Source organism: Marmota monax, unplaced genomic scaffold, assembly GCF_021218885.2.
Source record: "Marmota monax isolate L192 unplaced genomic scaffold, Marmota_monax_Labrador192_F-V1.1 WCK01_AAM20220418_F8-fsc00153, whole genome shotgun sequence".
NCBI lineage: Eukaryota > Metazoa > Chordata > Mammalia > Rodentia > Sciuridae > Marmota > Marmota monax.
The window spans coordinates 2,668,420-2,686,237 of NW_026692146.1; the positions used below are offsets into that span (position 1 = coordinate 2,668,420).

Genomic DNA, 17,818 nt, shown 5'->3' on the forward strand with positions numbered 1-17,818 from the left:
ATAGTTGGAAATTTATAAGCTGTTGGAGGAGTAACAAATGAGTCCATATGTAAGCTTTTCAGGCAGTTAAGAACTCAATAATTATTAGCTATCATATTTTAAAAACTCTTAAGCAAATGGGAATATAAACACCAACATTGGAAATAAGTTAATTACTAAAGAAAAACTTTAAACACAAGCTTTATGCTTTAAAAACAAAAATTAGAACAGATGTAATTAGGATAATATGTAGCATACAATTTTAAATAATAAAAATTATGCAGCTAATTTCTAAACACATAAGAACTTTTGTAAAGGTACTACATCAAAACCTAATAAACTAGAAACTAATGCATTATTGGACTTTACTAAAGATGAAATTTAAAAATCTGAATGAAAAACGAAAAAAAGGAAAACCCAGTACTATAAAAGGACCAATTCTCTTGCCTACCCATATTAATCCATTAATATAATGCTAATAAAAATCCCAAAGGGTTTTGAGGGGATACATTTTCTTTTTTATTTCATTTTTATTGGCTTTAATTGACACAATTCAAAAACTAATCTGAAAACACTAAACAGAATAGCAAATCAAACTTTGAAAAATAAGAAAACAGGGGCTGAGGTTTTAGTCAGTGGTGGAGTACTTGCCTGGCACATGTGAGGCACTAAGTTCAATCCTCAGTACCACAAAAAATATAAATAAAAAGGGTATTGTGTCTGTCTGCAACTAAAAAATTTAAAAAATTTTTAAAAATAATAAAATAAAGAATAATTCATCAATAAAAGGGCTAGAGCACATTCACAGCTCAGTGGTAGAGCACTTACCTAGCATACCTGAGGCACTGGGTTCCATCCCCAACACCACCAAAAACAACAAAAAATCATGAAATAGTAGTATAAAACTAGATAATTAATGAGTCCAGAAATAGATTTATGGGAATTCAGTATGCAACAAATAAAGTATGTCAAATCAATGGAAAGGATTCAACAAAATATATTTAACACACAACATGTATGCGTGTGTGTGTATATATATATTATATATATATATATATATATATATATATATATATATATATATATATATATATAAACATTTATATTTAGATAACCACCTTTCATTTTACACCAAAATTAATTTCTGGCAGCTTAAATTTAAACATAAATTAAGCCACAAGTGTTGAAGAAGGAAACATAGGTAAATACATACGTAATTTTAGGTTAGGGAAAGCACATCAAAGGCAAAAACTATAGAACAGTGGATCTAGCTTGAAATTTTAAAACTTTCGTACCAAAACAAACAAAATTAAAACACAAGTGACAAATTTAGTAGATACATGTAACAGACTTTACATCATGGTCTCCAATTAACCACACCTCTTGATATATGTCCTTTTTTGTCTCCTCCAGCACTGACTCAGGACTTAACCATATGACTTGCACTGACAAGGAGACGTAAGCAAAAAGGATATAAGGGAAAGTTTAATAAGAACTTGCATAAATTCTGGGATAAGGTCTCCTCAGAAGGATGCTACTACTAAGGGAGAGATGGAGGAAGGGAGGAGGCAGACACACACACATCAGATGAACACAGCAAGGCGAATAAAAACACACAAGTGAGTCCAGGTTAGACCAAAAATACTGTCCAGCCAACCTATACAATACTTCACTAGTTTTGAGGTGGATTTTTAAATAGCAGTAGAAAACTGATATACCATACATACATCATAAGAGGCTAATATCCTTAAGACATTATACATCATTATACGAAAAACTAAATATCCCACTAGGAAAATAATACATAAACAGATATTCACAGAAAAATAAGATGCCCAATAGACACTGCATGAAGAAATGTTTAACCCTACTAGCAAAAAAATACAAATTAAAACAATAAGGCCTTTTCCTATCAGACTGGCAAAGATTAAAAAGGCTGATGATAATGTCCAGAGTTGGAGAGAATAATTCCCTTCATTATAGTAATTTCGCTTCATTCACTATTCCTTCAAAGACTTAACTGCACATTCACAGAGGCCTGTGCTGGGAAATAGGAATACAGTCAGAGATCAGGCAGGACCTTAATAAAATTGATTTTATTATTAAATTTGGAGTTTATTTTAGAAATAAGATACCATTGAAGGCTTTAGGATGGAAATAAAAATAGTTGTTTTCCACTTCAAGATCACTCTGACTTATGCATGAAGAACAAGGGACAAGAATGGAAATAAAGAAATACTAACTGTTCAGTGTCATAGAGTTTAAATACTGTCAGTGAGATAGACAGACACAAATGGAAGTAGACCTGGCAGGACAACAATCAGATACAGACAAGAGAAAGGAAAGGAAAAAATACATAATACTACTTCTTGATTTTACTTCTAAAACTTTATCCTAAAATATAATCAGATATGAAAATAAAGACCTATATATTCATATATATTTTTTCAATTAAGTGGTTTTCATAATGACAAAAATAGTGAGAACAAATATAAAAGTTCATAAGTAATAAGTAGTCATCCATCCAAAGCAATGAAATACTATTCAGTCACTTAAAATTATATAGATATATAGTATGTACAAAGGAGCACAATACGATACAATTCCATGTTTAAATAGTACAATGTCACTTTATTCATTCACAAGCACATATAATTTCAAATACATTCCAAAAAAAAATCTAGAAAGTTATATATCTAAATGTTCAAATTCTTTATCATTTTGGATTTGAGTTTTTAACATCTTTATACTTTCCACGCCTTTTAAAATCTGTGCAAAATCTATGCTATTTTAAAATGAAAAGAAAAATTAAAAATGGACAATCATAACTGGTTCATTTTCTAAAAATAGTACAAATACAAATTTTAAGGAGACTACAAAGAAAAGCTTTAAATGAACACTTAAAATTCACAAATCCTAAGTTAAAAGCTCAATAGTTACAATTTTACTTACCATAACACTCTAATATGAAACGAAAACTGGAAGGGAGAAGGAAAAGGGAAATCTCAGGACTACAGAACGAAGCAGACTCAAACAACTGATATTTAGGGCTGTGGTTGTGGCTCGGTGGTAGAGCACTTGCCTACCATGTGTGAGGCAATCAGTTTGATCCTGGCACTACATAAAAATAAACAAAAATAAAGGTACATTCAAAATGTCCACCTACAATTTTAAAAATAATTTAAAAATTACATTTAATAATTATGAAACCTTCACAAAAACATGCATTCACTGAACTGTAAAACAACATGAACTTCCTTGATATTCGACCTAAAGAATGATTCATTTTATTTTACTTATGTTCTAACATTCTTCATGAAGTTTCTTCTCCACCAAGTTGACCACACAAATACCAAAAAGGACAACAGACAGAAGACTTCTAAAGCACAGTGAAGGGTAGTCATTTTGAATTCTTATCATGAGGTATTATCAAAAGTGGATATTCTAAAAGGCCTTCACCACTGGAAAAGTACTCAGCTCATTAAGAAATATCATCATGGCTACTCATTACAGAAAGACAAAATTTTTCACTGGTATATGAGACTACTGTAAAAAGACTCAAGAAAATCACCATCTAAATTAAACCATTTTCCAAAGACTCTGATGGATTTGCTTCATCACATTTTATTGATGGCCTTAGTCATCCTTATTTATAAAAAGAAATGGCTGAAATTAGCAGGAAGATAGGGTTCCAAAATATTTCGGGCCTCTCATGGCACCACTATTAAGATTTCTACTTCAGCCCTCCTACCTGCTCAATGGTTTTGTCTCTGATGTCTCTTCTTTAGAAATCATGAATGTCAATATTAATCCAAAGTAATGAAAATGTGAGGAACAAATATAAAAAGCAAATGATGTTTTCTTCTAATATTATCTAGTCTAATGAATAATTAAAAAATAATAATAGAAGGACTGGAAGACAGAGGAGTTTGAGATATATTTCACATACCATAAAATTTACCTTTTCTGGGGGAGGGGAGATGAGCTGAAGGATTAATGGGGATTGAATTCAAGGGCACTCTATGACTAAGCTACACCTCCAGTCCTTTTTATTTTTTATTTTGAGATAGTCTCACTAAATTGCCAAGGCTGGCCTTAAACTTATGATCCTCCTGCCTCAGTCTGCCAAATCTCTAGGATTATATCTGTGCAACACTAGTTAAAATTTATCATTTTAAAGTTAAAATCCAGTGGCTTTTATTATTCACACAAGGTTGTCCAACCACCACCATTAATTCCAGAACATTTTCATCACCCCCAAAATACATGTCATCCACGTATTTTACAATAGCAGTCACTTCCCATTCCTCCCTCACTCCTGGCAACCATTGATCTACTTCCTCTCTATAGATCTGCCTATTCTGGATATCTCATATAAACGGAATGACACAGTATGTGGCCTTTTAGATCTAGCATTCTTCTCTTAGCATAATGTTTCTACCCATGTGGCATGTATCAGAATTTTATTCTTTTGATGGCCAAATATTATTTCATTGTATGGATATACCACCAGATTTTGATTATCCATTTATCAACTGAAGGACATTTGGGCTGTTTCCATTTTGGGGTCATTATGAATAATCATGCCATAAACGTGTGCATAAGCATTTAGGTGAACATATGTTTTTCACCTCTGGTGTATATATCTATTAAGTGGAATTGCTGGGTCATAAGATAATTCAATGTTTAAAACTTTAAGGAACTGCCAAGCTGTTTTCTAAAACAGTTGTTTCATTTTACATGGTTTTTCACACTCTTAACACAAACTTAAGAGATGTTAGACGTTCACAGAAGTAGGGTATTTATCCTTACCAAGTCCATTTTGTATGCCAAGTGTTATGCCAGGGTTTCTTTTAACTTTCTCAACTCTATAAGGCCGGAATTATCTCAACTTTACAGGAGAAATTCAAATCTTAAAAAAAAAGTTTGTAACCTATTTTTAAAAATCAGTTTTTTAGTAAATGTCAAATAGAGAATTTGAACCAAGAGTTCACATCAAAGTCTATACTCTTTACCCTACACAATGTAACCTCTATACTAAGATATATAAACACTGCTTCACACCAGAAGGATTCTTTGGGAAAATTATATGCTAATTAAGTTTATTATAATCATTATAAAACAGAGACTTCCCAATATAGATATTTCTAGAAAATATAGGAAGTCATTTGCATATATTACTCTATCCTCTCTAACATTCTTCCTTTTTAAAATATTTTTTAGTTGTAGATAAACACAATACCTTTATTTCATTTATTCATTTTTATGTGGTGCTGAAGATCAAACCCAGTACCCCACACATGTAGGCAAGTGCTCTACCACTGAGCTACAACCCCAGCCCTCCAATTTTCTCCTCTAGTGGATGATTTCTACACACAGAGTTACAGGAAACAAAAACTAGCAAGGCATGATGGCTCATACTTATAATTCCAGTTACTCAGGAGGCTGAGGGGATCATAAATTCAAGGTCAGCCTGGGCAATTTAGCAAGACTCTATCTCAAAATAAAAATTAAGGACCTGGGTTCTAAGGCACTTGTCTGTGATGCCAGCAACTTGGAAGGCTGAAGAAGGAGGATCCCAAATCTAAGGCCAGCCTGGAAAAATCTAATGAGACCCTATCTCTAAACAAAAAAATAAAAAGGACTGAGGATGAAGCTCAGTAGTAGAGAGCCTCTGGGTTTAATCCCTGGTGCCAAATGAATAATAACAGAATAAAAATTTGAATTAAAAAGAAGGGCTGGGATTTGCTCAGCTGAGGGAGCGCCCCTGGATTCAATCCCTAGTACCACACACACACAAAAAAAATAGAAGACCCTGTCAGAGAGGAATTTACAATGTAAAAAGGTCAAATGGATCCAGATGATCATAAACAGTATAATAAATGTAATAGAAAAAAATGCAGCATATATAAAAATATACAGGAATGGAAACGGTTTAATCAGGGACTACTTCCCAATTCCAAAAGGCATCACAAGGAAGCCTCTTGTTTCTCTCATCCAGAAAAGTTCATAAGCTTTTATTTGGTGCAGTATCCACTGACATACAGTTTTCAGCTCAGATTCTCTTTTTAACTTTTTTTTTAAACATTAATACCTTTATTTATTTTTTATTTTTATGTGATGCCAAGGACAGAACCTAGTGCCTCACATATGCTAGGCAAATACGCTACCACTGAGCCACAACTGCAACCCCTCTCATTAACTTTTATTTCCACTCAGTTCCATCCATCAATTTCAAAAAGTGGGGATAGAAAAAAAAGGAGGAAAGAAAATCTTAAGCTAGCCCAGGAAGGGTTTAAATACCCTTTTACTACCCCCCCCCCCCATGTATGAAATTTGACATCAAATTTTTCCAATTCTTTCTTATTACATTCATGATAAAAACTGGGTTTATTACAAGTTACACAATCACACCTCTTTTAAGCTGTGTGTAGGATAAATTATCAAAACCATCAATCCAGTAAGGAGTTTTTTCTGTACCAACCAAATGGTGCCTGCCTAGTTATTTTACTTATTCCAACTGGGCTAACAAGACATACAAAAGGTTGAAAACCAAGTCCAGTAAAATTTCTCTACTTCTCCACACTCCTATTCAAGACTTACTCACTTAATAAATACCTATAATACAATACTGACATTCAAAAAATTGAAGATTTAACTCCTGCTCCAAAAATAAATCTTTGTGGGAGAGTCACACATCCAACAGCTACAAGTATAAATGAAGACCCACGGGGAAAAAGATTACTATTTGCATCTTTTCATGGATATCTCACTTAACACAATTAACAATTCTATGAAATAAAAAGATTTATCTTTTTTTAACCTTTTTTTCTTTAACCAATTTGGTTGAATAACAAGTTGATATATCTAACCTGATCTTTCCAACCTTTAAGTGTACCCAGCTCTAAAATATATTATCAATCATTACCATAAATGAAGGCAACAAAAATCACAATTAGTTTTTCAAGGTCTCTAAACATACACACAGGAAGGAAATTTTAAAAAATGGTTTCCCTCACCTCTAAAATAAAGTTGGACTAGATCACAGATGACTAGGAATTAAGTGACATTCCAGGAACCACTCTTCAGTGCCATTCTCTGGAATCCATGTCTTAAACATACATTACTAATGAACCACGGCACTCTTTCCCATCAAGCGCAGAAGTGCATCAATGTCTTTATCAAAATGGTAGCATTACCAATTGGAATAAGTAAGCAGAATGTAATCTATTTAACATCTTTGAATTAAATAAGGTCCAGATATAAAGCAAACTACCCAAAAGTTTTACCCAACTAATCTAAAACAAAAGTAGGCCTCAAAATAATATGAGTGATGTAACTGTATAATGCTAATAGCATACAAAGTACCATCTATTATCATTTGATCTTCATACCCAGTAAAAAATTATCTGTATTTTTACTTATTTTTTAAATGTATCAGTGAAATAAGGTGGTTAATTCAAGGTCACGCATCTAGATAAGTGGCTTGATCAACTCCTTTGCAACCCCATTACAACTTCTTTTTTTTTTTTTTTTTAACAATTTTTAGTTGTAGATGGACACAATATCTTTATATTGTTTATTGATTTTTATGTGGTGCTGAGGATAGAACGCAGGGCCTCGAAAGAGCTAGGCGATCACTCTACTGCTGAGCCACAACCCAGCCCCCCATTACACCTTTTTATGTGAGAAACTTGGAGTAGCTAGTGGAAGCTGTTGGTATTTAAAATGACACAAAAATGTCAATCCAAAATCTTCTGCCCTCTTCTAAGCCACTGGACTACAGACAACTACTTTAGATCAGACAAGCTCCTCTTTTCATTAAAATAATACAATAATAATTAAATTTGGAATAATTAATCGATTTTTAAATTCAATCATTTAATAAGACATATGCTGTATTTTGTATACATATATACATTCATTCACACACACACCCCTCAATCAGAAAGCACCGTATACTTTTGAAGGATTACATAAATGAAAAATGGAATAGAATCAAAAGCTTGGATGGGATACTAAAAGTATTAAGTTTTTTGGCCTCAACTCCTCCACTGTCCTGCATAATATACTTTTTCATTTCTTTAATGCCAATCTTAAAAGCAACATATTAGTAGGTAAATCTCTATACAGCATTTTATATGTGTAGAATTGCCTTCTGACTACTTTAGGAATATAAAGTATTTTTCAATTCCCTTTTCTTTAAGATTACATCACAGTTAATACACTATTCCTAAAATTAAAGTCATTTGAGAGATCTTATCACAGCTACTTATGCCACAACATATTAATCATTTCCTCTTTTCAGAATTCTGACCAACTTAATTGGAAATTCCTGCTCAGGCATTCCTGTTTCTGGATGGCTTCTGAGGCATGAGAACTATCCGTCATGTAACTTTAAAAGACTCTATTTTAAAAAGCTAACTTTTATAGGACAGTACTTGAAAGCAACTGGGGATTGAACAGAGGGGCTGGCACATATGAGGCAAGGGCTCTACAACTGAGCTACATTTCCAGTCCTTTGTTTTTTTTTCATTTTTTATTTTTGAGACAGGGTCCCACTAAGCTGCCCAGGCTGGCCTTGACTTTGTGATCCTTCTGCCTCAACCTCCAAAGTAGCTGATGACTACAGGTAGTGACTCACAGCTAAAAAGTCCTTTCTTAACCATAAAATATCCCAAAGATTTTTGTTACCAGCACAAGAATCTTTTCCCTCATATTAGAATGTTCTACTTTTGTACACATCTAACTGCAACAATGGAGTTTTACAAACCACCTACCAAACAATCCAATGGTTTCCAAAGTGTAAATCTGATCCTCTTTTCTACTCTTTAAATTATTCAAAATTAGTCTACAAAGAATTACTGTAGACTGCCTAAAGAAATATTTCAGACCTCGATACCACATTCTATATTTATGGTCCTGGAAAAACAGCAGTGATTCCCATATAATAAAACAAGAAGAGCTTAAAAATAAAAGTTATACTTTATCAAACAGGGAACTTTTAAGTGAAGACAATTTAACTGACACAGACATCTACACTATTCTGATTAAACTTTAAAGAGCCCCTAAACATCTTTCTTTTTTTCTTTTTGGTTCATCATCTTTGGATTAGATAACTTCGATTGTTTTTATTTTAAAATAGCACACTTTGTTAACAAAGTTTGTTAACAAACTAAGACAAATATAGCCAAAGTTGAAAAGACCATTAACTTCTGGTCTCTGAGACCCTATAGCAGCCAGGCGCAGTGGCCCACCAGCCAGAGGCTCAGGAGGCTGAGACAGGAGGATCCGGTATTCTAAGCCAGCCTCAGCAACAGCAAGGCACTAAGCAACTTAGTGAGATGTCCTCTTTAAATAAAATACAAAATAGAGCTGGGGATGTGGCTCAGTGGTTTAGAGTTCAATCCCCAATACTGGAAAAAAAAAAAAAAAAAAAAAACCTATAGCAGTAAATCTAAAGCAGAAATCATCAATATGTAGTATTACACAACACAACATTATATATATATATATATATTGTATTAGAGTTCCCGAGTTTTCAAGGACAAGAGTAACCTGATTAAAAAAAAAAAAAAAAACACAAACATAAAAACATTTATATATGTGTGTGTGTGTGTGTGTGTGTGTGTGTGTGTGTGTGTATAGTATTAGAGTTCCTGAGTTTTCAAGGACAAGAGTAACCTGATAAAAAAAAAAAAATCACAAAAACCACCACTCAAGTTTTGATGCCATATTTTACCAGATTAATGGTTTCTGGTTTGTATACCATAATTATTTTTAAAACTGACCCATTACATTTGAAAATAACTTGCATGAAATCACAAGTAAAAGGGGTCAGTCGCCTAGGATTAAACAAAATTTTTAAAGCTATCATATATCAAGGGCTGTAAGTTGGTATCAGAAAAAATAATAATTCAAATTCATAATAAGTTTAAGTGAAAACAACTATGTCATCAAAAATAAATATTAAAAATAGTTGGAATGTGTTCAACTCTGATAGGTTAAAAAAAAAAGAAAGAAAGCTAAAGTTTAAAATGGAAACTACTTAAATTGATAAAGAATTTCAGTGACAGAACTTTTTTGCTAAAGCAACGGAATTTGTAAATTATATCATTCAAAACTCATTGTATTACATTATAAAGGTCTTGGCAACGGTTGGCCATTAATCTTTAACACAAAGGAGATTCAAATCCAAATGAACTGTAAGACTATCTCTTCCAGGAGAGAAAAATAGAGTATTTTACTTTATCCACGATTGTTTAACTAAAAGGAAGGCCTTTAAAGATGATAACGCAGAATGGATCAGCTTCAGTCTACCAAGTCCCATTTCTCACGAAGTCTTGCACCAATCCGAAGAGAGGTGGTTATGGACACAAAATAGGCTTAGGAAAGACTGAGAAAAATCTCCAATGAATGACATACCACATCATGGCTTATTCTCCTACACAATTGGAGAAATAAAAAAGAAAAATATCATACCATATGTTTCACCGTATCAATCAAAAAATAATATACGATGGTACATTCAATTCTTTCCTTTGAGGCTGAAAAAATAATTTAGCTTCTGTTTTATTGATTACATAGAAGAGGGGAAAGCAGCTGCTGCAATGCAACACAGCCTGCCACAGAAGAAGGGGAGAAAAGGGTTTTCCAAACAAAACCCTCCCCCGCCCCGGCTTACACACCCCAAACAACTTACTTACCCTAGCCTTTTACTGCCCTCCCCAGTGTAAACCTAATAAATTCTTTCCCTTCCCCCACCTTCGTAAAATTTCACCTTTCAGTAGCTCCTTCACCTACCCCTACCAGAGGCGCTTTATTACCCGCAGAGATTTCAGACCCTTCAAACTTTTCTTTTTTAATTAAACGAGAGACTTTTGTACTAAAAGTGCACGAAATTTTTACACATATACGGAAGAATACCTGTTTCCCAGCAACAAGCACGCTTCGATTCTCGAACCCCTCCCCATCTCCCGGGTTTTGCTTGCAAAGGCTGGGGGGGGGGGGGAGGGAGCCAGGCTCAAATTAAAATTAATAAGGGAAATCCTAGGTGAAAAAAGAGCATTTGAGGGAAAAACGGGAGAACCCCCCAAATCAGAGAGATTGGGGTCGTTTACGAGAAAGAGAAATTAGAAGGGACAAAAGGGAGAGGGGGGAGGAAGAGACCGGAGACCCGCGGAGACGCGCCGGGCCGGGAGAGGGAAGGCGGGGTCCGTGGAAAGCGGGGTCGCGGCTCCCGCGGCACAATGGCCTGCCCGGCCCCCGCCCCGCGCGCCCCTCACCTCATGGTGCCGGCGGCGCGGAGGCTTCCCCAGCAGCCGGGGGACGCCGAGCCAAGAGGGTCTCTCCTCCAGGGGCGGGGACGCAGCTCGGAGACGGGAGACAGTGTCCGGCTCCTGCTTCGGCGGCCAGAGGGCTACACCATCTCCTCGCACAAAGCCGAGGCGCCGGCCCGGAGTGTAAGAGAAGAGAGCAAGAGAAAGACTGGGGAGGGGGCGGAGAGGCCGAGGCGCGGAGCGGGTCCCCCGGCAGCCGCCGCCTCCCACCGCCTCCTCCGGTTTCTCCTCCTCCTCCCGGAGCTTCCTCGGCCGCCCTCTGAGAGGTGCCCGCCGGGGCCGCGCGCCCGGCCGCCGCTTCACAGGCCCGCGCTCGCCGCGCCCGCCGTCGCCGCCGAGGCCGTGTGCAACCCGCAGCTGCTGCAGTCGCGGGAGGAGAGTCGGGATCGCCGCGAGGAGCCCGGGAGGAGGCGGGGCGCGCGGCGGAGGAACACGCAGGCGCCGCCCTCCTCCCCTCCCTCCCCCGGGGGCGAGGGGGCGGCGCGGGGGGGAGGGGAGGCGGGGGCCGGGCGCACCCCCGCGCTGCCGGCCGGGCCCCCGCCGGACTGCGGAGAGCGGGGAGGGGCGGGCGCGGGCTCGGCGACGGCAGCTGAGGAAAGGCTCTTTGTTGCTTCCCCGCCCCGCCCCCCCGAGCCCCCTGTGATCCGTGCTGCTCCCCCAGCCGCTGTCGGCGGGGGTTCCTAGCTCGTGGTTGTCCTTGGCCGTCGGCCCCCCTCCCCGTCGCCTCCTGCTCCGCTAAGGCTCGGAGAGCTCCCGGGCCTCCTCCGCGGCCGGGATGAGCCGACTAAGACGCCGAGACCTCCCGGGTGCCGGACCCGCGGGCACCGGCTTGAGGAGCCGAGATGCGTGACTGGGCACCCAGCCCAGCCGCGGGGCTCCGGGGCTGCTAGCGGCAGAGAGCCCCCGTGCAGGGCTTGTCCTCAGCTCGCCCTGTTGCTTGCTGAGGACCGGGACAAGCGAGTGGGTGGGCATCCCGGTCAGACCCACTGCCCGCCCCCCGCCGCGCTGCTGCTCCCAGCGATTCCTCCGGGATTTGGGGGCGTTGGAGGGGGGAAACCATATAAATGTAAAATATGGTCATCATTGTTCGCTCCATTCCTTTTCTTCCCGAGGAATCCCAGCGTGCTGTACCAATTTAATGAGCTGATACGCACACTATGTATAGGGATGACTTCATCCCCCCAAATGAACGCAGTCAACTCGCGGGAAAACGCAGTCGCGGGGAGACGCGCGGAACCGTGTGCAGCCGCAGGAGTAGAAAAGAAACGCAGCGGGTATAACCTCTATCGTCACCAGCGAAAAGGGAATCCCGGACTGGGGGCGGGGAGGGATGGGAACTAATGATAATTTGAATGTTCTATCATTCACCTAGTCTTCATCTCCCTTGAAAGGCATATATAAAAATACAGGCAAGGCAAACGTTTCAAGTCAAGTGGCGGTAGGGGGGTCTAGGAAGCCAGAATTTATAGTTGTGGGGTTTTTTTTTGTTTTGTTTTGTTTTTTCAGTATCCAAAACAACTCCTATAATCTAGTGAAAGTTTAAACAGGACAAATTGCAGCCGTTTTGTATTTCAAGTAGAGAAATGTATATTCTATATAAAAGATGACTAGAATGGAAAAGATTTGCTGCTACAGGGTTTCTACTTACTGAAGGCACTAATCCAAAATGGAGGACCTACCTTGACTCCAGGAATCCATTCAAAAGTTTTAGTGTTTTTAAGAGCCGAGTACAATTCAAAAGATAGTCATGAAAGTTGGAATAATGTACATTTCCAAATGAAAAGTCAACAAGTTATAGTCATCGTTGGTCAATGCCTGACTTGTCTGTAAAAGGACGGTGTAACCCAGTTTTAACTATAAAAAGCTTCCTAGATCTAGAGCTCAATACCGAGTTATTTTCTTTTTGGAACTTGCAGCCGCAGACCAACCGCCCTGCAGAAGCAGTGACCTGGAGCGATGGCACAGGACCAGGGTGGCCTCAGGTAATAAAAAGCACGGTGCCTCTGCCTTAAACATAGTGTACTTGAAGAACACTAATTTCCACCCACATATCTAATTACAGCCTACCACCACAGAGCATTTTATTCAAGGATCTCCAAGCACTGGGGAAAAAACAGACTTACCAGTCAAATATCTTTGTTGCCATATTACCAGTAGAGACAAAATGTAGGGCTCAAGCAACTGAATGAGTTAGTACAATAGGCATGATTAAAAACCATAGCTACTATTAGGTGCACTGTCAATATGTTTACTTATTATAGTTTACAGTGCTTGCACCTCAAGTATTCTCCAAGTTAAGGAACATTTTCTTGGAGACTTTTCTTGGAAAAAGTATTAAGACATATTGAACCATCTTGGGAGAATATTAATAAGACATATTCAAACACAAAGTCACATCAGTTTTCTTTTGTATGTTCATAGCAATACAGTAAATCCAACAGAGCTTGTGTTTCAGGGAAAACTTACAAAGGGCCAAAAGGGGTGGAGAGATTGCTGTAATGACTCAAGCTATCTCCTGCCAGATACAAGAAACAAGGATAAAAATTCCTTACAGATGACTCCATAACCTACTTCTCGTTTGTGAAAGTTAATCCATCCTGAGCTAAATAAGTTATATATCACATCATCTTTATTCTAACAACAAATGTGCCAATGGTATGGGCACCAAATTAAGCAATCCAAGTCGAAAATGCTGTTCTTATTTTCTATGTTTATTAAAAATGTACCAGCCAAGAATTTTGGCTGCCTACAACCATTTCCATCCTTTTGAATGGCAGCCTGCCAGCTTACAAGTTGGTCATACCATTGCCTTTGGATTTAGATATTGCAATGGGTGGCCTGACCTCCAAAGGTCATTCTGTGGAAGGGCAATTTGTTGGCTGTGACAAAATGTTATTGCTTCTTGTTCATATTTGGTTTAACATTCAAAGAGGGCAAAAGGGAAGCTTGAGTTAGGAAATCACAGACTAATTCTGGTCACAAAGGAAACTTTGTGGAATGTGTTACTATATAGAACAAAAGAATTTTAGAGATGGAAGGAATCTTAAGTCCAACCCACTCATTTTTAGAAAGAGGAATGTGAGACCCAGAGAGGTTAACTAACTTGCTCAGAGTCTTGCAGTTCTTTGGTGATAAAACTGGAACTTAAACCCAGGATTTCCAGTCCTTGATCAACTGGTCCTTCTACCATGTTCATACCACCTTCCTATAGTATAAGTAAGAGTGCCTTAAGAAGGGTAGGAAGTGGGGAGGGAGGGGGAAAGTCCTGGGACTATAGTGTACATGTACAAATAGGTAACAACAAATTCTTTTGAGTATGTACAACTGTAATGCACCACTTTAAAAATGTGAAAAAGAGTACATTAAGACAATAAAAATTAAAGGCAATTATCTTCTTATAAACTTTGCTTAAAAATTAAAGTTGGCTTGGCTGAATGGTGAAAAACATTTGAACTCTTCTCATAAAGCTTGCCTGGCCTAAAGCCCAGTACCTGGCCAATCTCATAGGTGCCCCAACATTAGAGAAGTGAATAAATAAATAAATGATTATGTGAAATAATGACTTCTCTAATATAAAATAAATATAAAAATGTTCATAATAAGTATGTCAATATTCTTTTTTATGGGAGGGAGCTCTGGGGATCAAAATGAGGGACTTACGTATGCTCAACTAGCACTGTGCCACTGAACCTCCCCCAGTAGCAACTTTCTTAACACCAAGAATATGGATCTCAACTTTCCCTATTACAAACTTTTCACCCCAGCCTAGTATCACAGTAGGAGGCCTGCTCCAAGCCCTCAGTGAATACCGCCATCGCAAATTGGTCTACACGTCTGTTAGCAGTGTGCACTCAGACGGAAAATGAAACAAAACATGCTTCTGTTGAAGATGGGTTTGCTGCAGGAGTGTTGTCAGTCTAGCTCTGAGGGTTCTCTTGGAATAAGCCTTGTTTAAATTCATCTGATAGCATCAGTGTAGGCTTGTCCTCCATTTATGGGCATGAGGAGGATGCGTGACTAATGCTACTCAGCAGTCAGGAAATTGGTGCTAAGGTTTGAAGGCACAGTCTTCCCCCATCACCCAATAAAAAAAGGTTCCCCCTGGAATTACTGTGGATGGATGAGGAAAAGGTAGCTTGGAGTGAACCTGATTGTACGCTTTCTACATATATCATATAGCAGTGTTGTATTTTCCTTTGTAGCAGTTAGGTTTCAGTGTAATTTTTGGTTTGTCTCCCAAGAATGGGAAAAAATAATGTAGAACATGACATTCTAGCGGGATTGAAGATATTTTTATTACTCCTCTTTCAGCTTTAGCTGCCCATACATAATCTCAGCTCTAAAACATTATCAGGAGACATTAGAGAAAAACTATTTGCCTTTCTGCCATTAGCATTTTTCTTTCATTTGTCATTTGTCTAATTTTCCAAATTAGGATTTATTCAGTGAGTTTCATTTCTAAAGTGTCTCTTTACTTAGCTTGATACCATTCCCATAGCTGGAAATGGTATTAGGGTTGCATTAATTGGTAGAAGCCATATTCTTTTGGGTTTTTTGTTTGTTTTGGTGCTGGGGATTGAACCAACTGAGCAGAAGCCATATTCTATAAAATGCAATGTAATATTTCCACAAAATTCAGCCATGGCTGCCGTTAAAGAATATGGCAGGAGGGCTCCATTTCTAGATAATTAAACCATGTTGCTTTTGAAATTGGTTGAAAAAAAGTAATGTCATAATCTAATTCTGAACGCTTATATTATAAAATCTAGCTAGTACGTTGGGAAGAAAACCAGAGTGGTTGACCTCTTTCTGGCATTGAAATGATTTATTTGTCCTATTTACTGTAATCAAACTTGAGAATACCTGTCAATTTTCATGAACATTATGATTAGGTAACAAGTGACCTTGGAATATTTATTTTCCAGAGGAGACTAGAAAAAAAGGTAATAGAGAAAAGATTATTTTCTGGCTAATCACAGTAGAAAATAATGATATTACTACCCAGAACAGGCTGCCTAAAATTAATTTACACTGCTTAACACCAATTCTTTTGTAGTTTTTTTTATCCCCCCTTTCAGGTAAATTTCAAAGCTCATTAAAAATCCCAATTATCTTCCTCTTTGAAACTGTTCCAAAGCATGGTGACCTGGCCAAATTCAAGTTTGAAAATTATCTTCAAATCTTCATTATCTTGGGCTTAATATCAAAATTCAGTCTTTTAGCAAGTTGCAATAAAGTCAGAAGAAAAACAGAAATAATCAAAAATAATTGTGTATCATTGTTGTAATACTTCCATTTGGGCTCCAAACATTCTACACTCTCTAATTCATTTATCTTTACTACCACTTTATGATGAAGTGAACTGGTAATGTATTAATTTTATAGATAATGAGGTGACATCCTTTAAAAAGTCAAATGTAGAAATGAATTCTACATTTGGCAGTAACGAATTGAACTGCAAATCAAAAATTAAAGCTGCTCACAACTGGGGGTGTAGCTCAGCTGTAGAGCACTTGCCTATCATGTACTAGGTCCTGGGTTCAATTCACCAGCTCTACAAAACATAAAAACAAAAAAGCCCTGAAAGAAGAATTTAGCCTCTCTTCTCCATCCCTTCCATACAAATACCTGCTTTAAATGGAACCTGACATAGACAAACTTTACATTTGAGAAAAATAACTTCTCTGGATCTTAGAATATAAAAGGCAAATGTAGCTAAATGGTTGGCCAGCCAATAATGATATCTAACCAACTAGACACTTACATATATGGTAATTCAGTCTTCATAATGTTCTTATGAAGTAGGTACCATTTTGATCATCCTTGCTATACAGCTCATAAAGGTGAGGCACCAAAGGATGAAGAGACTTGCCCAAAGCCACACAGCTAGTAAATGAGAAAGCCAGAAAGTCCAGTTTCAAAAGCCACATTCTACCTCTGTACCAGAAGGCCTCTATTTTTTTTAAATTTTAATTTGTTATATATGACAGCAGAATGCATTACAATTCATTTACACATATGCAGCACAATTTTTCTTATCTCTGGTACACAAAGTAGAGTCACACCATTCATGTCTTCATACATGTACTTAGGTAATGATGTTCCTCTCATTCCACTGGACCTCTTTCTATTTTAATTTTTCTTTTTGGGGAGACGTGGGCGGTACTGGGGATTGAACCTGTGCTTTACCACTGAACCACATCCCCAGTCCTTTTTATGACTTATTTTTTTATTTTGAGACAGGGTCTTGCTAAATTGTTGAGGATAGCTTTACTAGAATTACAGGCATGCACCACTGGGCTTGGCAACCTCTTCTATTTCATTTTACTGCCTCTGATTAAAAAAAGAAAAAAGGGGGGCTGAGGATGAAGCTTAGTGATAAAAGAGGCTTCAAGGTCCACTTAGGAAATGGAACCAGAACAGTTAAAAACAAAATAAACAAAACATTCTCAGCCATTTAACTCCTTATTCTGCCACAAAAAAACCACCAGGATAACCTA

General features: G+C 37.7%; 1 protein-coding gene across 10 annotated transcripts in view; it reads right to left on the reverse strand.

Annotated features, from left to right (window-relative positions):
• Enah (ENAH actin regulator) overlaps positions 1-11,655 on the reverse strand; it is a 147,694-nt gene extending 136,039 nt beyond the window's left edge. For 2 of the 10 annotated variants that reach the window (XM_058571806.1, XM_046419307.2), the window contains exon 1: positions 11,265-11,653. In XM_058571806.1, coding sequence (XP_058427789.1) covers positions 11,265-11,269 — 5 coding nt within the window. In that variant the 5' untranslated portion in view covers positions 11,270-11,653. Of the gene's footprint in view, positions 1-11,264 lie in introns of all 10 variants that reach the window. The other 8 variants (XM_058571804.1, XM_046419317.2, XM_046419327.2 and 5 more) reach the window with 8 other exon arrangements.
• Between the last annotated feature and the right edge of the window lie 6,163 nt (positions 11,656-17,818).